Source organism: Rhipicephalus microplus, chromosome 1 (assembly GCF_043290135.1).
Source record: "Rhipicephalus microplus isolate Deutch F79 chromosome 1, USDA_Rmic, whole genome shotgun sequence".
NCBI lineage: Eukaryota > Metazoa > Arthropoda > Arachnida > Ixodida > Ixodidae > Rhipicephalus > Rhipicephalus microplus.
Genome location: NC_134700.1, coordinates 131,342,389 through 131,365,965, shown reverse-complemented (window position 1 = coordinate 131,365,965; position 23,577 = coordinate 131,342,389). Strand labels below are relative to the sequence as shown.

Sequence of the window (23,577 nt, the reverse complement as noted above, 5' to 3'; positions counted from 1 at the left end):
GCTTACGCTATTCGATTTGTGTCAATGTCATCCTTTCTTTTCCGAAAGGGACAACCTTTTTGTGAAAATGATTGCTGAAAATCAAACACAACACAACATGACATAATTGCTCGAACAGGCGTCGCACACCCTTACAGACAAAATGCACGCCCAGTATAAATCACTCCACAATAATATGCACAGCTGCAGAGACCTTAGTTGTTGCTATGGCAAACGTTATTGCAGCGTCGCACAATTTTCTAATGGCAGCAACAGTGTAATATGACAGCATTAGGGCAGATTGCACAATATCGCTTTGTTGAAAAGCATAGCGATGTGTGAACCTTTGCTATTTTTTTAAGTTTCAAACAATAGGGGTAAAGGCAGCGAAATTCACAGACCGGCTACAACACAACAGCAAGTTTTTAGCACGCGGTCCTTCACCCGTTTATGACGCCGCTTCTTGACATTACGCTCTACCGTCATTTGAAAGCTCAGGTTTCCTGTCGCTTCTCAATTGCAGCGAGACGGTTAACAATCTCATTTGACCGCATCAAAAAGTGAGACTCCCTTTTTCGTTCTCATTTTGGTTGCTGTTTCTCGCCCATAAATGAAAGTGAAGGCAAAGATGACCCGCTGCAATCAGCTTTCAGTCATCAGTCTTCAGAGGTGACCGGGAAAAAGACGGGGACCGTCACTTAGGAATACAATGATGAAGACAGCTATCCTCGTCGTTGCTATTGTTGCCTGCAACGCCCAAGATATTGTGGTACGTACGCTTACTGGTATCATATATAAATTATGCGTTGTTGTTTGATTAGCAGAGCTGGCTTGCTTAATCCGTAGTTTTTATTCAAGGCTGAAACGAAATTATTTATTTACAGAAATATTTCGCTCTTTCAATAAATCAGCCTGAAGCTCCATTCTTACTTTGTGCACAATTCCATTCCTGCAGTTCCTTAGGCTCGCATTTAGCACGCTTTGATGACTTTTTGCAACAACCAGTGAGTGATTACGAGTGATTCATTGTCTGAAATACGGCTCGTCAGTTACAACGCACATGTTTTTGCGAGGTTCGACTGGATTAGTGTTTTTTTCATTAGTAAAGCTGTTCAATATTAGTGAAAGCAGAGAATACACGCAAAAACACTTGCTGCGCCGCAGAAATTCGCAAGTCTCTCTACTGAATACTGGCCATTTTACTGATGACCCATACAAATGATGTCGTCCGTAGATCCATGCGGCGAAAAACTCCGTAACCTATGTTTGACTTGTACCAACTAGCCCAAGAGAGTACATTATTGAAGGACAACGTGGAATAATCTACCATTTTTATGACGGCAGGGCTTCCAAACATTTGCACTTGGTGAACCACTTTATCAGAAAAAGCTCTTCCTCCTCATCTATTTGCTATTCGCGAAAACATGACGAGGAACGCCTAGAGTGCGAGGGTTTTTGGAGTAAGCTTCCCGTACCCTTTACTCGACATTGTTGTGCACGCTAGTCACGGCTACTAATCAGAATGCAAGGCCGCATGCCGATCGCCTTGCGATATTCAGCTTCTTTGAGCGCGTCGTGATGCCACTTATCAGCGCCATTGCGAGAATAAGTATTTGTGAATAGTACCATTGTCTATTCTTGTATATTGGTTATTTGACGTCAACCGAACAAAGAAAATTCTCCAGCGAAACACGTTCGAAATTGCAAAAAGAAGAAAAATAAGCTATTGCGTGGAGAAGAATACGCATTCAAGTGTATACGTTAACATTACGCCACCACAAAAAGAAGACGCACGACTGGACTCCCGTTTGCTCAGCTGCTCTGACATCGTCTGCACCTGTTACAGAAATGACATACGAAGCTCTATTTAGCTAAGAAAGCCACATCTCTACGAGGAGAGCTATTGTGAGTTCCATCAAAAATAAGGTGGAAGTATAAGAAGCCGCAAAAGGGGATACATGCTGTTGCAAGAAGTGAAGCTCACATATGATATAACTGCATAAATTATAAAATACGTTTGCTTACTAACTAAGCAAGCGTTGTGATACGCGATCAACAAAACTCACGCAAATACAATCGAATTATTGACTTCAACCAGCTGCAGTCAAAAAATGACGTACAAACAGAAAACATATGAAGCCAACGTTCATGTCTCGAGGTTAATGCCTTACGCTAACCATAATAAACCTTTTTTCACGAAAGCAGCTAACATGAGGCTTAACGCCTGACGTCCTCAGATACTAAGCCACGCAGAGATGAAAAGCAAAGCGTGCAGGTGGGCAACAAAATAGTAATAGAAACGTTGGTACAGCACAAATATCTCTATTTTTAATGAAGCAAGAATCACTGATAGCATATGGTGATATTAACCTAATTAGCCTCGTAGACTTGTCGACTCACGAAAGGATAATAAACGTTAGAGTACGCAATGCTTATTTTACCGAGCACGGTGTCAGTGCGCACAGCTGAACACAAACACAAATTACTTTATGATCAAGGAAGCTAGTTTTGACAATATTATATTGTTAAATAGCGCGAACACGGCTGGACAATTTCATCTACTTCGCTCTCTTCTTTTGGACAATGACGTGCGCGTAGATCTCAAGCTGCCAGTCTAGGACGTCTCACGAGGCTACCAATTGACTCTGCTTTCTTTGTGTGAAAACTACGTGTAATGTTTCAAAGCTGGGAAGCGTACATTGACCCATCGCAGCGTGGCGTATGCATCCTTTTATGGCTTCGTTCTACGTGGCCTACCAAGCTCGGATTGATTAAAGTAAAATCACACGTGTCACCCCACCTTTGTCGCAGGCATGCCTGCCCTCAACTCTTCCTCCACCGAAGACGTCGCCCCACACTTGCGTAAATGGCTCGCAAAAGCCACGAAAAACACCAACAAAGTGATTCGAGTGTGATACCCTCACTCTGCAACATATTTTATTCACTACCAGGCCGTCTGAAAGAACGTTGGCTGACGCACACCTTCACATTTCTTCTTTATTACAAAAGCTTCGACACACTTTCGCGTTAGTTCATCTTACAGTTTAAAGGGGCCCTACAACACTTTTTGAGCATGGTCAGAAAGCGCTGCCGATCGGTAGTAGAGGCTCCTGACAACACGCGAGTCAAATAATATAGCGCAGCACGCGGCATGCGATTCACAACAAATTGTAAAGTTGGCTAAAAACTGCTTTCTCTTCTCTAGAAAAATAACTAAATATGCTAAACGATACCACGAAGCAAGCCCATCTCTCAGCCATCGGCTGATCTGAACATGGTGCGCTCGCTCGTTAAAGAACTGAAAAAGTCCCGCATTTGACGAAAAAAAAAAGAAAAAATGCTCAAGATCACGAGGCGCGCGTTACGTTTTTCTTTGACCCTGCCATCCCTCTCTGCTTAGCTTCCAGCGCTTTTGTCGGGACGAGAGAACAGAGAATGCTAGAAGGTCAGAAGAGTGACCATATATAGCATGAATATTGTTGGTTAGTTAATTAAAAGTAATATTTAGCAATTGTTTTGTTTGGTACGCATAATGAAAGACATTGGTTAACATATTTGCTCTCGGGCATCACATATTGCGCACGACGCAGTGTAGGAAGTGTGCTGCACTTCCAGCACTGCAGAAAAAGGTGTCGCTCCGCTTATGTAATGGCGGAAGCTTGTGAAGAAAATATTGAAGTTGGTGCAGTGAACATTGCTACATTGAATGTATATACTGTCATTAACCACTATATTGAGCAAATAAAGAGGCACACAATCACTATACTGGTGCTTTTTTTGCAAGATGTATATTACGACACCAATGGCTGTCTTATACAAGTGGTCTTCCCATTGAGGCAAAATTGTGTACATAATTTAAAATTTTACGCTTTTGTGTTTCACACCATTTTCTCCTGTATGTACACGCCAAAACGCTGACTTGCCGTGTCAATCAGTTGTCCGAACATTTGACAGTTATAGTTTGCCTCGAGCATAGCAGGAAAGCAGGTTTATCGGGTTACTGGGATAGCAGGATTGAAGTACACACGCGCAGTAACGTACGTGACCCGTGCCGCTAACCGTACGCACGCCATTTTTTTAATTTAACGTTATCTTGTTAGAGTGATTTGCATACGTAAAACATGGCAGCAGTTGTGGACGCCCGCTTTGAAGTGAATATGGTGAACTTGTTAAAACATTCATCTCGCCCCAAACCACTGTTTGAAATCGCTTAGCTTGCCTTCAGTTGGCTTTGATGACCGATTATTACGGATAAGTTTCTCATTCTGAACGTCTATAGGCCTAACTTGAAACTCGTTGAAACAAAACGGCAACATATATAATTTCGCGTTTGGTGCGTGTGCATAATTCTTTACAGTTTGATTACTAAAAACAACTTGTAAGGTTGCTTCGCGCGGTGCTACAGGCAAAAATTCTCGTTTTCTTTTCTCTTTCACAGTTTTCTAACTCAATCACCCTACGCTAGGTGGCGCCACCATCCTAGCTGGGGCACTTACACCACGTAAACGTTATACCGCTAAATATATAAGGCGCTGTCCGAAACGAACGTTCATGACACGGTAACACAATTTTCTTAACGGCCGCTGTCAGGCTAATGGTAAAGTATAACTGCCTATCGGCTGTGGACACGATCCGTCAGTACCTAGGCGCGAAGAGCCATGCTTCCAAAGATATGCTAAGGACAGGTTCTTTGTTCTTGGCTAATTAACCAGGACCTCTTACGTTAGCGATTTACTGTTAGTTTAATAACGTATGCCTAAAATTAAATGTTTACGCAAGAAATATTCAATGCAGCAGAGCTCCAAAACATAGCCTGTAATTCGAAACGTAACGCGGCATTATTTTAAGAAATCAGAGACGAATGTCATACGAACTGTTGTGCATTTGCCTACAGCGACTGTAAGGCGAAATACATTTCATTTCTCTTCCTTTTTCTCATGGGCGTTGTATCACCACCCCCAATCCCGCCCCTTGCAGTATCTTTCAAATAACCCAAACAAAGATCATCTCATGCCTTCTTGGCTTCATTACCTGCTTGCTTCAGGTACTAGCTGCCGTGCTCATTCTATTAGAGAACGCAGTCAATTCAAGATATTGCAAAAAATCACAGCATATCCACGGAGTGAATGTTAACGACTGGGGTGAAGCGTCCGGCAGTCCGTCCGCGCTCGCGTTCGTCTGTTCGTTCTTGCTTCCGTTTATCCATACGTCCATTCCTGTGTTCGTCCGTGCGTCCGGCCTTCTATACGTCCGTCGTCCGCGCGTCCATCTGTGCACGCGCCCGTCCATCCATTTGCCTGCTTGTCTGCCTGCCCATTCCTACGTCCGTCCGTTCGTCTATCTAATGAACACTTCAAATACCGCCACCTCGCATCTTTTTATCGCGATCGTAGTCGTGCAATTGTCTCTCTCCTTCCCCTGTGGCACATACCCACTCTCTCGGGTATGTGCCACAGGCGATTACGCACAACGACAACAGGGGACGCACAAGCCACACCTTAAGCAGCCTCGCCTCAAAGAATAGGCATTTACAGTGCAACCTTATATTATGATTGATTGATTTGTGGAGTTTAACGTCCCAAAACCACCACTTGATTATGAGAGACGCCGCAGTGGAGGGCTCCGGAAATTTTGACCACCTGGGGTTCTTTAACACGCACCCAAATCTGAGCACACAGGCCTACAACATTTCCGCCTCCATCAAAAATGCAGCCGCCACAGCCGGGATTTGAACCCGCGACCTGCGGGTCAGCAGCCGAGTACCTTAGCCACTAGATTGCCGTGGCGGGGCAAACCTTATATTCTACTTATGCCGCTTAGGATCTTTGGAGTTGCACAACAAAAACGATTTTTAGACTACTGTGTTAGGCCGTGCATTACTGGAGTTTGAGACCCCATGCTTCCGAATTAAAAACCACTATTGTGTCCGTATTTCAATAAAACAAGGCAAGAATTTCAGGTTTCGTGTTTGCTCTATAATCTAATATACCCCCTAATAACTGTGTTCCTTTTCACTTCTTCGCCAGAGCAGAATCAAGTAACGTGTACCAACGGGCAAGAGCCGACGGATGGAGATTTGCTTCTCGACAAGGCCATGAAGAAATACTTCATGTCAGAACGGTTCAAAGACATATCTATTGCGGACTTCAATTATACAGTCCGTGTGGCCATGTGGAACTACCTCGTGGAGTTTTACAACGTCACCATCTCGGGCTTGTCTGCTGTTGAGAGATTGGGCAGCAACTACATAGAAGCCGAAGAAAACAAGGCTATGCGAATTCGTGTAGCTTTGAAGCTGGAAGGACTGAACATTTCCATCGCCGCACGAACAAAAAGGTTCCTTGGGTACACGTACATGGAAGCTGACGTCCGCGCACCTGTGATTACGCTCGTCGCTGAAATACAAGAGTAAGTATACACGAATTTATTTTACAGTGAAAGGTGTTATGAGATCACAACTAGGGTCATGCGCAGATGTCCACCACCGCCGTCGCTGGTGTCCGTTACCACATCGCGTGAATTTAGAATAAAAACGTAGCACCACACAGTGAGGCTCGAAACACGGGTCTGCTGGGTGCCAGCCCAGTACTCTACCACGGAGCAACGCCGGTGCTTGTGGCTTGTTGGCAAACCTAGCACCAAAGCCACAGCGGGGCTTGAACCAGGGTCCGATGCGTGCTAACCGAATATTGTACCACTGAGCTGCGCTGGTGCCTGTGACTTGTTGGCAAACTTGTCTTAGGCAGGCCTGATGTCGGGAAAGCAATCGCATTAATAGGACTTATAAAGCGTTTTAAAACAGCGAAAGAACAACTACTCATCGCACAATGCGAATAGCGTAACGAGTGAGCCGTCCAATGCTCCGACCTATTACAAAACCTTGTTCTTGTTCTCATATTAACTGTGGCGCGTTCCAACTGTAGCCATAATTCTTCACCGTCATTAGCCACTGCATGAAGAACTGGCACGAAATTCCTTCCAAGTGTTCGGCGAATACCACGCTTCTCAGAAGAATGACAAAATTAGCATAGCTAATGCCGGCCTACTACCCAAAAGTTTAATAATAATGCCCTAGTGGGTACCAAGCAAGTGTGCTTGCAGTAGTTACCCAATGAGTGTTTCGAAAAGGCTCTGAAAGGCCGTTTTTCTAGCTTTGGCTGTGACTGCGCTGCGCCTTCCACGCAGACCTGGCGCTTTTTTTGTGAGTGTTAGTTGAAGAGAAAACACACGTCAGCGCTCACTATTCAAACTTTGACTAAAGTTGGTCAGCCACACTTCGTGTAATATCATGATATTCGCCTCCTCTGAAAGGCGCGGGATCTCATGATTTTCGAAGAAATGAGCGCATCGCGCGCCAAGCTGTTAGTGCCTTTTCCGAAACACCACAATGCCACAAAAGAACAATATACTGAGTGCCATGGCGAAACCCCGCATAAATATTTTATGGCATGATAGGAAGCATTAGAGGAACAATAAGCGTTTGTCTAAGTGAAAGCGTGAATTGTAAGCGACTGCATGGCCACGTTTTTTTATTATTACTGCAGAGAATTTCTTGCTTGTCTGACGTTGCGCCTAGGCATCGGCGCCGTCCCACGCATGTGTGCGTCTCATGCCGGCCCAGGAAGACACACGCAAAACTAGCGCAAAACTGTGAACCCCTCCCCCTATATCATTTCGCAAGGCCGGCGCAGGCAGTGCCTGCTAGAGAAACAAAAATCTCAGCATATCTCCGGAGTGTCTGATGATGAGTGGGGCGAAGCATCCATCAGTCCGTCTGCGATGCCGTCCGCCCGTTTGTGCGTTCATCTGTGTGACCGTCCGTGCGTCCATCCGTCCGTCCGAGCGTCCATCTGTCCATCCGTGCGTCCGTCTATGCGTTCATCCGTCTATGCGTGTATTAATCCATCCGTCCGTCCGAGCATTCGTCCGTGCGCCCGTTCATCCACGCTTTCATTCGTTCGTCCATCCGTGCATCTGTTTTTCTGTCCTTTCGCCTGTCCATCCATCTATCCATCCATCAATTTACTGAATGCTTCAAGTATCGCCATCTCTCATCTTTTCATCGTATATTCGACATACAGAAGTACCACTATCCAGGAGACATTCCAAGGACTAAACGAGAGGTTGCACGGCCGGACTAGAGGAGTGGCACGCGCGCACTCTTTTACGGCCTGCGCTTTGTGTCTAGTTGCCACGTTTCGCCGCAGCTAGTTCATGGTACTGCGGCCCAACTCTCGCTAAACCTTGCTAAAACCAAGAAGGTCACACCGAGCGAGTTGAGAACCATCTGATCAGATGGTTCTCAGAGTGCTTTCTAGTAAGCATCAAATTCAAGGCAAATTTTATTGAATATTAGGTCGCCGATACTCGTCTCTATGGGTTATTTCATCTGAACCAACTATGTTTTATTTATGAACAACGTGCATGGGTTTCCTCTTCAATTCAAATGAGTGCGTGCTGCGACTCCTCTAGTCCCGCTGTAGAGGTTGCTACCTACTACTACGACGTACTAATAATACATCCATCACGAACGTGCGACCCGCGGCTTAAGGAGCTTCGCCCCTAAAAACGACTGCTCGCGCTGCACAACCATCCACTGGATACTAGATCACGCGTTTGGAATTCAGTCAAGGGCACCTTTACTTGACTTTAGCTTGACTTTCATAATGAAGCATTCCCAACCCATACCCGATTGATCAAAATTCACGCCATACCACCCCCTCCCCCTCTGCGACGCATTTACTCGAGTTTCCCTCGTGGGAATATGCGGGCGGCATTTTTTAACATACGCATGGGTGTATAAATGGAACAGTTTTACATTATCAATCTGCATGAAAGTACAACTAGCCTCACGCCACGTAGGTTGTAGTAATGGAGACTTATTTCACGATGAATTTCAGTAACCATAAAAGACAAATACCTCACAAACACTGATACCCAGTTAAGGTTCCTAAGCTCATCATCGTATGTTGTTCTGCAACCCATTACGAAAGTAGCACTGATGTCATAACATGTCTCAGTACATGGTTTTCCGGAACCTCAATGTAGAAGGAGGAAACGTGCTTTGAAGGACAGCATAACCTAACTAATGAGCCATCCGTGCAAACAACAGCTAAATTGTAACCCTGGCGCATTTTCACTACAATTAAAGAGCTTGGGTGCCGAGACATAAATAAAGGCATAGTAGGCTACCATTATGACGCAAAGTATACTTCCATTACAAATAAGAAGACATCCGCTTTTATATCTTCGGGCAACAGCTATTTCTTCTTCGATGAAACCCCACACGTGTTCCAAAGCGCTCAATTCAACACGTGCTGTTTTAATAATACGTACGCTCCCAATCGCACCCAAAATAATCTCCAAAGTCCTGCGAAATGCCAGTGGTGATATTTCTGTGACGCTTCTTTTCGTAAATGCTTAAAAAACGCAAAAGTAGCCTTGTTTACACAGCTGCTCTAGCTCACAGACTACTTTGATGCATTTGCTTTGTGTCGAAGAGATACGATGCTCTATATAGGGGCATCAAACAGATGACGAATGTTTCGCGAGAGAGTTGCATCACTGATCGAGTGGCTTCCAAACCCTCCAACGCTATGCCGTCACACACAAAAAAACAATGAATCTATCACTCAGTCAGGAGAACCATGCAGCGTACCGCTGCTTTAGGCTGAAAACACTAACGGCCTTCGAAGCATTTCTAGTGAGATCCAAGACAAGTGGCTTCATAATCCCTCCAGCCAATGCAGTGCCAGGTTTAGGCTAATAGGGGTACCCGTTGGCTCAGACTTTCCTCGTAAGCAATGCCCTTCCAAATAAGAACGGCATCTTCGTTTAGTATTACAGCTATGTGTTGTTAAATGATAAGATCAAAGGTAGCTAGAAAGCGAATGCAAGCGTAGATTACGACACCTTTCGTAAGCGCTCGTGAATATTAATAATAATAATAATAATAATAATAATAATAATAATAATAATAATAATAATAATAATAATAATAATAATAATAATAATAATAATATTAATAATAATAATATTAATAATAATAATAATAATAATAATAATAATAATAATAATGTTATCAGTAAAGCTAGTCGTATAAGAATAATACAAACAGTTTCACATCAAGGGTGATGCAATGAATGTGATAGCAACAAAGTATAATAATATTATGCAAGGCTAGGCTCACAGCTAACTCTTTTGGATCGAGTATTGATTATCTCAACAAAACACGCGTGTAAGACATTACAGCCGCTCCGCGGAGAAATGTGCCATTCGCGCAATCTCTCCGCGTTGAAAGTGCAGCACCTGCAAAGGTATACGAGCCGACTGCCGATGATTTTCAAGAAAGCGCAGACCAGCGATCACGACAGCATCCTTGGAATCAAAGTTCACTGTTGCTGGTCGAGCGAGAACTTCCCCCCCCCCTTGACCCCCACGTCAATTCAAGCTAGTTAAAGAAAGGCAGGGCTCTTCCTCCCTGATTGAGCATTCAACTGCAGGTTTAACAAGCGGGAAAGAGAGGTTCTGGTATTACTTGCGCCCGCGACAGAGAGAGCTTAGCTCGTTTCATCTGCTTCAACCGCGTTCATCACCCCCGCTCACGCGCGTTCACCCGCTGATAGAACATACACTCAGTGGGGGCACGCTATCTCTACACGAAACACGACAGGGAGCGCAACACTGACACCGAAAGCAAAAACCCTTCTACAGTATCCAGCTTTTCCAGCTCGTCTATCAGATGACGGTGGCAGTGCCGCTCAGCGCATTCCACATCAGCTCGCGCGTTCCACATCGCCTCTCTCTCGCCGGCGCCATAGGCACACGCGGGAGCCGCTGAAGCGTAACCAACATTGCGATGAGGATATGAGTATGGTCCCTAGGAGCACGCACCTCAAGAGGGAGACGCCATTGTGACAGTGAGGTGCACGCAAAATGTGCAACGTTTTCAAACGTACGAAAATGGGAAATGGCATTGCACAAATACAAATATATCTTTGGTACGTGCAGCACCGCCTTTCAAACAACGTTCTTGAAAGAAATAAACCAATGTTGTTTTCTTGAATTCTGGCGCGGAGAAGTGGATGGAGTAAATAGGCGTGTACTTGAGCGGTAGTACACGCTTAGTTTTGCTCTGTAACCTCGTCTCCATTGCCAAGAAAGATTGTCCGCAATTATAGTATGCATGTCGGTTGGCAGTGCCTGAATATGTGAAACAAAAAGATGGGCTATAGTTGGAATACTTCTATGATTGAAGCAGGGCTACAGATTTAATTGATTGATTGATTTGTGGGGTTTAACGTCCCAAAAACACCATTTGATTATGAGAGACGCCGTAGTGGAGGGCTCCGGATATTTCGACCACCTGGGGTTCTTTAACGTGCACCCAAATCTGAGTACACGGGCCTACAACATTTCCGCCTCCATCGAAAATGCAGCCGCCGCCGCCGCGAATCGAACCCGCGACCTGCGGGTCAGCAGCCGAGTACCTTAGCCACTAGACCACCGCGGCGGGGCACGGCTACAGATGCAGACGAAAGGAACACAGAGTGCACAGGACTAGGGCTGTTTGGCAACTCAGATTTATTTCGAAAAACCAGAACAGGAAAACAATGCCGAACATAGCACACATGCTCATATTGCAGTGATGCATAATGGCGTAAAAGTAGCAGAAAAAAAATCATAGCATATCCACGGAATGGCTGATGATGAGTGGGGCGAAGCGTCCATCAATCCGTCCGTGCTTCCGTCCATGCGTCCGTTCGTCCGTACGTGCGCCTGTTATGCATCCATTCGGACGTCCATCCGTCCATGCGTCAATCCATTCATACGTGTGCCCGTTTGTGCGTCCGTCTGTGCGTGCGTCCGTGCGTTCGTCCAACCGCGTGTCTGTCTTCCCGTCTGTCTGTCTGCCTGTCCGTCCGTGCGTCCATCCAGCCATCTAGTGAACACTTCAGGTACCGCCATCTCGCTTCTTATCATACATTCATCGTATACAAGTACCGCCATCCAGCGGACAATCGAAGGACTACACGAGAGCATGTACCCTATTTATTCGGTCAGCACTTTGTCTAACACCAAGAGCGGGGGATAACAACACCGTGCTACGTTTTTCGTAACACGTAGATAACGCCTGTTAATCTCAAAAATCAAAGAAACATCGCTCCTACAATCTGAAGAATTTAGGCACTTGCAATTCACATGCAACACCGCAAAAAGCCACTTCCGTCAATGTGAGGTGACCTTCACAAGATTTCACTGTAGAGTTCCTCGGTTAAATTTTTATCTCCACTAATCAGGATTTTCTTTAACTAACCTACGTGCAGTTTCCAATGAACCGGAAACAATAGATCATTTTCTACTCACATGCCGCCGCTTCACCTCACTGCGCCAAATCATTCTTGAGAGACCCATTGGTATGCTCGGATTTCCAGTCAATACATCCACCCTATTATCGTTTGGAGCCAGTCAGTTGGGTGCGGGCCGCAGTGCTGTTCTGTCAGCGCTACATAGATTCATTCAGGCAACCGGAAAGATACGCTGCTAGTGGAACTGCCAGATATAGCTAATTTTTTGTCCCCCTTCATTTTTTATAATTTTTATATATTCTGGTTTATTGAATTCTTCTGCCTACTAACAATTCAAAGCTTCATCGTTTGAACCGAAAATATATATCTAAACTTGACGCTCCACTACTTCCCGCGCATGAGCATCGTGGGCAAGGCAAAAGGATAAAGCCAGAACAGGAACACACCTCGTAAGTTGAACACACCACCCCCCTCTGTTTGGGGAGGGTGGGTATTATGAATCAGCTTCAACTAGCTCACCTTTCCGGTCTGCTTCACAGTGAGACAAATCCCTTAGCAACAACACACGCGCATCTTCAAAGGAACAGGGCAAGCCTTATACCCGTCTTGTATTTTAGGCAAAGTCTAAGTACCTTTTTCTAGATAACCATCAAAGCTACAGGAATCAAATTACTATTATCGCGATCATGAGCCATTCTTCTCGTTACAGAAGTATTAAACACTGAAAATTTTAATGCTCATTTTTGTAAATTGTTTACCTCAGGTACCTAAATATCATTATATAATAGCTGTTTGATGTCCCCGTGTTGCAGAAGAGCGCTTCCTCGCACAACAATAATTCTGCTTCCGCATATTCACCATTACGTTACCTAATACTAACCAAAATGTATGATTCTAGGTACTGGGGTTGTTGAAAGACAAAAGCGCCAAAAGGGCGCGTTTCGAGATACTGAAACTTAAAATAAAAAATTGCTATATTTCAGAACTAGAACGAGATAACTGCAGATTGACGGACCCGTTCAATAGGCCCCAACCAGATACTCATCAATGTTGCCATTTTGATTTCTTTTTGTGTTGAATCGTCTTGCCTGGCGATCCTCATTTATTGCCTGCTATGCAGCCGTGTCAGCGCAGTACTGTCGACGTAGATAGAGGGTGCGTAGGCCCTGCACTGTGCAACGCCCTGGCGATATTCGTATTTAGTACATCGCATTCACACTGGCTATATTGCCATCATTAAACGTGAAAACGGCATCACGAGTGCGTATTTACATTGTTTGCTGCCCGAGGAAAACGTTTTTTGGGGTGCGCTTCCACGCGACAAACCAACGTCTCATTATGATTTTTGAGTTTTCCCATTGAATCATTTAGCAAGTCTTTCTCGATGAGCTAGTTCCAGATAAATTGGCTGAACACTCTCAATCACAGATGCTGAAATCTCTTCTTTATGAATGAATGAATCAGCATTCAAAGGGGCTTTGTAGAACTTACACAAAGTTTCGGCATCCTTCGAGCAAAGGCCGTCGGATTGATTGGTATCTCGAACTTGAACTTGAACTTTATTTCGCATCTATACATTGTACAGATAACAGGAACACAGACAAAAAGCCACATTACGGCTTGACGAGGTCTGTGCCCCCCCCCCCCCTTTTTTTTTCGCAACAAACAGTTGGCGGGCAAGATCAAAAATGCAATGCAAGAACAGATTCATGTACGCACACGCACAGTAAGAAATAGAGATAATTTAAAACACTTGCATCCGAAAACAATGAACAAATTTATATACAAAGTTTTAAACGGGTCGCTATACACCTTCAACACAAAAATACACAAAAATACATAGTAAACATACGAGCATAAGAAGTATGCACTAATGAATATACAAAAGTTCAAAAACGCTTCGCCTTGTACTTTTAACATAAAATGCATGTTCATTTAAAACACAATAGCGAATAAGATGTATGATCGGCACATCCAGATCCTTCGGGAGGGGAAATATGGCAGTTAATGAAGAGAGTTTAGCAAAGATGGTAAGGCATGACGTAGCATTCGTTTTCCATAATTTGTTCTACAATGTGGAACATGCCAGGTTTCTTTGTGACGTGTACTGAACGTGCTTGAATTTAATGTGAGCCTTGACAATTGCTCTAGATAACCCATGCTATTCTTTCTTTCTATTAAAAACCGTTTTTGCAAAATTGTATTGTACACTGCCTTTAATGGTATGATATTTAACTGGTCAAAAATAGGGTCCGTGTGTGCATCGAATGGAGCATTTAAAATCGTTCGAACGGCTTTCTTTTGCAAAAGGAATAAAATGTTGATGTTTGAGCTGGTTGTGTTGCCCCATACGAGATGACAATAATTGATATGTGATAGAAAAAGAGAATTATAAAGTAAGAGCTTCACTTTCAATGGCAGCAAGAGGCGTAATCTTACTAGTATACCTGTGACTCGAGCAAGCTTATTGGCAATAGTGTTGACATGTTCATTCCATAACATGTTTTCCTGAAAAATGACGCCTAAACTTTTGACTGAAGGTACTACTTCTATTCCGGAAGTTCCTATCTGGAGACATCCATGGACTACTTGTTTTTTATTCTTTGGTTGAAAAAGCACGCCTTTTGTTTTGGCAGCATTAATAGTTAGCGAGTTTGATAAACTCCATTTGTTTATTTGTTCTAGAGTATCATTGGCAGTGCTGATGAGTTCGGCAACGTTTCTAGAAGTGATAAATAAACTAGTGTCGTCCGCATAGATAACAAATCGCGCCGTAGTCTTAATATTCGTTAAATCATTTATATAAATGTTGAACAATAGTGGTCCAAGTATGCTCCCTTGCGGGACCCCAGCACGTATCGGTAAATTTTTTGAATAGTGATTGCCTATAACAACAGTTTGATACCTATACTGGAGATAACTTCTAATTATTTCAGAAATGTTCCTCTAAAGCCGTAAATATCAAGTTTTGTTAGTAAAGTGTTGTGATTGATGGTATCAAAGGCCTTTGAAAAATCAATGAATATGCCAAGGGTAACCAAATTTTCTTCAAAGCCTTGCAGAATTATTTCTTTTTGGGTCAATAATGCTATTATGCTCCTTCGATGTCATGTGAAAATATGGGGACTGGAGAGCTTTTCGCGTGCTCTCCGTGTTGGCTCTATTTCTTTTGATTGCCAAACGATAATAGCTTTGAGGCCTGCCAATCATAACAGATCTAATACGTCTCCGACCAGCTAAAGGTTTCCCGACATGAAACTTGATGCCTATGCTTTCTTTCGTTTTAGCAGTTCTGGGCTCATTCGTTTTTCAATGTGGCAAATTCACTCCAGCTTGAATACTATAGTTTCTTCATATAACTACAATGCTTGAACTGCAAGGAGTCTCTTGCTACGAAGGAAGAAATTCATGGCAGGTTGCCACACAAGTTTCGAAACGTGTCATTTTTAAAAGAAAGAAACAGAACTCAGAAAAACAAACGAGTGATTCTGGTTTAGAAAAGTCTGGATTTTGAATCACACAAAAATGTTTTTTTTTTTTATGTTTTCGCTTACCCTTTTTTTCTGGCCAGACAGAAATACCGTCTGGCCAGAAATATTTTTCTGTCCAGATGGTAGTGGGGATCAATGTCATGGAAAGTGCCAACAGATCTTTATAAATGTCGACCTCGTTACGAACATGGCTACTCGCGACAGCACGGCCCGTGAAATCAAGCGCTATTGGTTGAGCCTGCTCGTTAGGATTACATCCGAGTGAGTTGACTGAAGCCTCTAGATGGGCTGGAAATCACGCAATGTGGTACCCTCCTTCGCTGCACGCCGAGGTTTGTTAAAGTACTTTCGCCACAGGACTGTTCGCCTGTTCAACTTAATGGCATTCGAAAAAGATCTGACTGTCATACGCCAGTCTCAGAAGACAACAGCGGGGGCTTTTGCGCTGTAGAGAGCCAGAGCGATCACTGCTTCCTCAGCAACATAGGAAATCTTTGTATAAACAGAGACAGCATTGACCAGGTTGCCTTCCCTCTCAGTGACCTAAATAGCGAATTTTATCTCCACTGTGACACCTGGCAGCATCGATAAAGAGGGCTTCTAGTTTGTGCTAATTAAACTTTTTAAGTATGGCTTTGGCTCTCGCGACTGCTCTAACCTCGTTATGCACTGAGTTAATACTACGTGGGACGGGGTAAACCATGGTTCGAGTGCGGATTTACTTGGAGAAGCGAACTTTGGTCACCTGCTGATGCCGAGGCTGAATACCCGCATCTTCTAAAATTTTTATCCCTGCCTTAGTGGGTGAAAAAGTCGTTATTTGAGCAACTGTGTGAGCTTCTATTAACTCGTCGATAGTGTTCTAGAGCCCCAACACCTATAACTTCTCGCTGCTGGTGGACTGTGGAAGGCCGAGCGCCCGCTTGAGGCCCGTTCCAATTAGAGAATCGAGTTTGACCTTCTCTGCTCCATCCGAATTACGATACGGCGCGATGTAAATAACATGTCTTAGAAAGAATGGCTGGTAAGCTGTGATCGAGTTGTCCTCTTTGAGGCCACCTCTGCGTTTTGAAACGTGGGCTACAATTTTTAGTACATTACTTGCCTGCCCCATGAGCCTTTTGAGCGCCATCGAGTTACAACCTCTGGCATCAATGAGAAGACCTAGAATCTTCAGGGAATCCATCGTCGCTATGTGCTGCTCATTTTTAGCTTTGATCTGCACCCCTCATTGAGACTTTCAGCCCACGGACTGCAGTTTACGGCAACGCCGAACGTTGCTGCAAAATAATCCTACTTTCCGGGAACATATTTAGTGGAGCGTATTAACATATACCTCTTTGGGGGCATTTTTAGTTTTTCCCAATTTCAAACGTTGGAGCCGGGAAATCATATTAAGCGGATCAACAAGATTCTACTGTATATGGGATGTTATCAGCAGTAGTTGTAATGCAAGTGCGAAGAAGGAAAAGAGGCCGAAAGATAAGTTTCCCAAGAAGAATCTGAACCTGCAACATTTGAACAACGCGTCCGATGCTCTACGACTGAACCATATTAGCGGATAGATTCATGAGGTATATTGGGCGTTTAAACGTGGTCGCGTCTGTCAGCGCCACCTGTTGCCGTTACGGCAAAAGTAGAAATACTCTTTTTTTTATCAGTTTAGTGTGACGTAGCACGTGTTCTTTGATCTGAGGCATTCAAAATGCGTGACGTTCCCAAACTTCGATTACAGAAAAACCCTTTGTACCACATAGTGTGCCTTCATTTTGATCACCCTGAAGCACCCCAATTCCACTTGTTTTTGTTTGTTTTTTTCACCAGGGCCAACAACACGCTCATGTTGCAGCGGCTCGAGATGAACAATACCAAGGAATTACAGATTCAGTTTCGCTTCCTCAGTCCAATACTGCGAATACTGAACAGCGTGAAAACTTTTCAGCGATACATTAACAAGAAGGTAAATGAGCGGCTCGAAGATCAATTATTTTTTGCCGTCGACGACGCCGTCCAGGCGTTGGCGCGAGGGCATACCAACAAAAGTAAGTACCGATCTTTACACCTTTCAAATCGAAACATTGACAATGTTGCACTGCTCATAAACCTTGCGTCGCTCTGACAAGCAGTAAATAATCCATGGGCAATAAAGGTCGATCTTCTTGGCTTTATAAAGCACAGTTTACTACCACACAGGTGATGTCGACAATTGCACGACAAAAAGAAATACAACAAAAATTATATGCGCGTGTTCGTTCCAGCATCTCAACTGTTTGACACAATAAAAACCTTCACAAGATTTAAAATGATGGCCACAGTTTGTACTTTCTGAGAAAAAGAACAATGCGGCGTGTGTTTAGACGTGCCGATGCCTCCAGAATATTATGAAGAACTTGACGACTTTTTAGTTCTATATTTACGCAGACTCTGGCACCGGTTCACGCTCATGCAAACACGCCTGCATTCGCTGTCATAACTCCGTCACAGCTGCCACAATACGGCAATCCATCCGTCAAAGCGGCATTCGCACAATAGGCACGTGCGTTCAGGCATACGACTTATTTCTGCTCAGATGGGTGTGCTGATTGTTACACAGGACGGCGCCAACAACTGAACTCATAGATCTGGGTAAACAATACGAACAAACGTGGCATGCGTGACGTCATTAATTTTACGGAAGAAAAATGCAGCAAAACGCAAACATTTATGGGAAGGTCTTGCTACGAAATGAAGATATACCATTGGATGAAGATTTGTAATAGGCTACTGACCACAGTGGTCATTTACATTAATGTTTACGCACTCGTTATTTTTAGCAAACGTTGCTTTTTCTACAATTCGGTGCTTGAGTTTTTTTTTTGTCATAAACCTTTTCCAGCCTGTTGAGCACGCGGACAAAAATGGGCTTTAAATCTCATCAATTCGGTAGTTCGTTCCCCTTGCTATCGTACACAAAACGTTTTCATGGTGCTGTTCTGCACAACTCGGTCGTCTTCAAACGAAACACACTGCAATGAGTACAACAGTTCTATCAACTTTATATACGGTAAATAATATTAGGTTAAACATGAGCGTATTGCATGAGCACAATACACTATAATATTACCAAGGACAATACGGTAAATCAAAATCGTTCAAAATGTCCAAACTACCATGCTAATGCACACAGTTCATCTTCAATATTCCAACCATGAGCGTTGTTCCCCTTGATGCGATCGAATAGTGGTTGAGGCTGACACTGAGGCATCGAAGAACTCTTGCGGCAGTTTTTACAAAAATGGGCGTCTAATTTACATATTCGCAGAAGTATAGACAAATCGCGCAGACACACTTTCCTTTTTTCCAAGCATATACGAGACGAGAAGGCTAGCGAAGGTTGAAGAAACGGCTCTAGCGCGCATGCGGCGCGCTCTGTGCACGTGCGTTCTTGTGGAACGCCAACCGCGTATACATGAGAGGTAAGCAGATTGGCGTCCCTTTCAGGCCATATTCTTGCATTCCAGGTTAAAGTATCCTTATGAGGAGGGGTGGCGGAGGAACTTTCATTGCAGAGCACCCTCCCTCTTGTTTTGTACACTCGCCGTAAACGGCTGCGTCCATCCATGCCCTGGATGTTACCTCGAAGAGTCTCCACACTTCCACGTGTTTTTCTTAGGGTTCTGTCTGCATATATTGCTTGGAATAAAACCAGCCGGAGCACGAGGCGGCATTCCTGGAAAAGCCTTTAGGTTTGCTTGATGTCCTTGAAGCTAACGTCACTAAATGAAGAGTACGCAGCGCACACTTCTTGAAGACAGTGGCCGAAAAATCAAAGGTTACAACAGAAGGCACTTCGAAAGATCACATCCCGCAATGAACACCGGGGCCACATGTTTCAGCTTCGCTGGTTAATCATCTGCACGAAATACTTGAACGGTGAGGGATATAAGGCTCTCTCCCCCTTACAATCTCTCAGCCATCACGTAATGAAACAGCGGTGCGCGCGGCAACGCTCCTCCGTCAGATGTCTTCTTCCAGTAATAGCTCTCATTTGCATGCGCACGTTCCGCAGCCCAGCCTTAAGCGGCCAACTCTTGCGAGAAGGGAGATGCACACATCGCGTACCATTCTGAGCGACCCCATCTCAATTGGTTTCGCCAAATGCAGTTTGGAATTTACGAAGAGTCCTTCGGTTTTTAATTCAAAGCGTGGGGCAGACCCCCCCCCCTCTTGGTGACTAGGGGTGGGGGACGTCTCCCTTGCCCCCTCCCCCCATGCGCACGCCTATGCTTGCAACATAGAGGCTATGCTTGCAACATTTAATTTTACTAAAAGCGAATCAGCAGGTGTGTTCAATATATCTCTGAAATTATTAGTTGTAAAATTGTTCAGCCGATTGTAATCAGAATGCATGTTTAGCGACGGTGATGAGCCTACGCAGAAAAGCGCTCAAAAAGTAAAAGCGCTGTGACCTTTGCTATGCAATCCTGACTACGTGTTTTCGCTGGTTTTCTTAACAAAAAATTATTATTTTATGTGATTAATTTACTCTATACGTTGTACGTAAGCGATGTGCCAGCTGTATGACCCTTAGCATCAAGTTTCATAATTTGAAATTGTGCTCACCACCAGGTGAAATACAGAGTACGAGCACCGAATGGCGAGGCCTACGTTTCTGTAGCTTTACGTCTTTTTTTTTCAGTCAGGGATGTTTTTTTTTTGCCCTGCCTTAGGTGGGTACACAGTACTCTGAATCCTTGAACTCTTTGTCTGAAAGCAAGCCATAACAAGGTTTAGCGTATGGTATTGTCTTTTAGATGTACCCTCTTTCCGTCACACGCAGTGCAATGTACGGGCTGTACAACTTTCGACGTGACCGTCCAAAGTGCAGTAGACAGGATGAAGTTGGACCCGAGCCCTCTTCCCACACTGACAATGGACATGTTCGCCAGACTCGCGCGGGTTAAAGTGACGAACGGCACCGTCGAAGGCCTGTCGAGACTGCGCCAGTCGGGTGACGTGGTCGCCCGCATAGATGAATGTGGCTCTTACTTTTATGCCAATGTCACCATTCGCAACCTGACCGTGACGCTTGTCGTAAGCGTTAGTACGTTCATGGCTGACTTGACGGCCATGGTGAAGACCGCAATTTCAGCGGAAGTCATCATCGAGATTGTCGAGTAAGTACATCTTACTGCATACACAAAAAAAGAGCTCGAGCTGAGCCACCGTAGTTGTTTGGCAGGTAGGGGGCTGATGCTCCAGGAGGTTAGCTGAATTAACCACAGGCGATATCGGCGAATTGCGGCAAGTACAATGTTCTTACACTAAGGTGCACGATTGCAGATATAAGGCCAATATTAACGCACTATTCACCTTTTTTATGGCTTACTCATATCATTGCTTTGAGAAAGAGATTCATAACTACCTGTTGTGAGGTTCGACTATAATAATCATCAAAAAGTCACCTAATTTCGCATGTCCTCTTTGTCCTCAGCAACTTTCTATCATTTTGAACCAAATGTAACTCATTTGGAACTCATTCTTGATACCATTGCCTAGAAATACGCTAAACGCCACATTTGTTCTGTGTGAATGGGCTGCCTTCACCTGATTACGAATCTCCCCATACTTATGTCTTCAAATGTTAGGTGTGATTATTAAGGCCAAATCTAGATGGATGATAATCATTTACTCCCAGCTTCGTGTGAAGGGGTAGAATAAACATATAACAGTACAGGCGAAAGTGAGAGGTCTTTGTCCGGGATGGCCATTGTACTGTGGCTTATTCGTTATCGATGTTTCGTGCGTTTTACTTTCTTTTTGCACATCTGGAAAAACAGTAAATCCTTACTTCAGTGAACGCATTTTCGATTGAGGCGAGAATGTTGTACGCCCGTATACTTAGACATAGATGCAGCTTAAAATATAGTGGGTCCTAAAAAATATTTCGGGGCCTCGTTTAAGGCATGCGTTGTCATTTCGTTGTGGTTTCAGCACTTACAACTTCGCCAATTAGGGGTTCCGCCACACTTCATCCTTCATCCGGTAGGGGTTCCGCCACACTTCATATATGTTCGCGAGCACGCTTGTATGCACGCCTGCATATATACATATACATGATGAGGAAAAAGGTCTCAGTTGTGGAGGAGGGGGGCGGCGCTGTCAAAACTACCCCACCTACCACCGGCCTCCCCCCCCCCCTGTCTACTCGCGTAGTCAGATGGGGGAAATCCAAATTCATGTCCCGTTTTTTTCTTCATTAATTGCTTAGAAAAACTGACATGCATAAACTAAATGTCCATTATTCTGACATATTTGTTAAGTTCACGTTCGCACAACTCACACTTTACCGTATCGTGTTTAGAATATCAAAGAGTCTGAGCGTTGTAACAGATAATAAATGTTGTTTTTATTCGTTCTAAATCAACCCGAGAAGCATATCAGGACAATATGTTGAAATTGTTATCTCAAAGATGTTGTTTGAGTGAAGATAACCATGGGAATTAGCTAAAGAAACTGCCGCCAGTTTGTTCTCGTTGAAAATGATAAGATTAGGCTCATTGATATTTCCATTCTCTCAATTCTCATTAATATTGAGCGTGAAAAGAGAACAAGCCATCAAAAGAGAACAAGCTATCCTTCGCGCACCTTTACGTAATCCAGGTCGCATTCTGCATTGTGGTATTGTTTAACACCGTGTGTTCTCATTTCTTTTTTTTTATTTTCAGGCAAAACGCCACCCTGGTTTTAAATAATGTTGTTGTCAATGCGACAGACAAAATATATACCACCGTTACGCCCATCGGAGTAGTCAGTTCATTCGCCACTTTCTTGTTACCATCGAAGTTCGTCGGTGAAATTATCAGGCGAGAGCTGCAGCCACTTACACGCTCTACGATACAAGGTGCTCTGGATGCCTTACATAGTTTCGCTCATGGGGATGACCAGATAAAAGTGTAATACATGTTCTATCGTTACATTATTGCTTTATCAGACACGCATAATTCACTCTCCTATGTGACGCGCTGCTTGTTGTTTCTCTCAAGGTAAGTATATGCCTCAAAAATTACTTACGGGGAGTAGATTTATTATTTATGGCATTGTTTTTATCACGCGGTGCCTACTTTCTTCTCCACTAATTTATTTTTTTCTTGAGCTTCTCTCGTACCGTACGTGTGTTATGAAAATTAATAATCTCTATCGCTCTGTTCAAAATGACGCCTCGAGGAAAAAGGACAGAAAAAACTGTCGGGTGGGCACAAACTATTACAAAGAAAATATAAATCTCTCCAATGGAACACCGTCTGTAGTTGTTCAAGTGAAGCACAGCGTCTATGATGCCTACACGGGTTCGCAGGCGGAACTCTTGGTATTTCTAAGAGAAATGACTTCCCACAGAGTGAGTGTGCAAAAAGAGACACGCAAAAGCGAGATATATGGTACCTTAGGCACTGGCATCCACCGCTTGTTCTTTACTTTATTCCTGTTTCACATTGTGCTACGCTACGAACCATTCTGTGACGTTATTCATTTTTTATTATCGACATTTATACAGCAGCGTATTCATCTGCGACACATATGTGTCTGCGATGACTTAGGGTATCCGCACCCTGCATGTGCGCGTTATGTTACAACGGGAGTGCTAACCTCTTATCGACTTCTCCTGCGACGTTTAGGAACTCAGAAACAGAAGGATAGACATTACATGGCACTCTACCATGTTTTCTCCCCTGAGTGTGTGTGATCATAAACCCGTGTCAATATCATTCACCAGAAATTGCACCAGGAAAGTATCTGCTAAATGCAAAATGGCCCAAAGT

At 43.9% G+C, this 23,577-nt stretch overlaps 1 protein-coding gene across 2 annotated transcripts; it reads left to right on the top strand.

Moving 5' to 3' along the window:
- Window positions 1-409: 409 nt before the first annotated feature.
- On the top strand, window positions 410-22,726 carry LOC119178313 (uncharacterized). Of its 2 annotated transcripts, none has more exons than XM_075887377.1 (5): window positions 410-748; window positions 6,011-6,387; window positions 17,603-17,820; window positions 20,598-20,934; window positions 22,486-22,726. In XM_075887377.1, the coding sequence occupies exons 1-5, from the start codon at window positions 689-691 to the stop codon at window positions 22,715-22,717; spliced, it is 1,224 nt and encodes a 407-aa protein (XP_075743492.1). In that variant the 5' UTR covers window positions 410-688; the 3' UTR covers window positions 22,718-22,726. The 2 variants fall into 2 exon arrangements, with proteins under 2 accessions (XP_075743492.1, XP_075743493.1); XM_075887378.1 differs by having other exon boundaries at window positions 6,006-6,387.
- Window positions 22,727-23,577: the final 851 nt, after the last annotated feature.

Coding starts and splice junctions, on each gene's coding strand:
- LOC119178313 (XM_075887377.1), top strand. CDS start 689: ATGATGAAGACAGCTATCCTCGTCGTTGCTATTGTTGCCTGCAACGCC. Junction 6,388..17,602: donor CTCGTCGCTGAAATACAAGA/GTAAGTATACAC, acceptor TTTTTTCACCAG/GGCCAACAACACGCTCATGT. Junction 17,821..20,597: donor GCGAGGGCATACCAACAAAA/GTAAGTACCGAT, acceptor CGTCACACGCAG/TGCAATGTACGGGCTGTACA.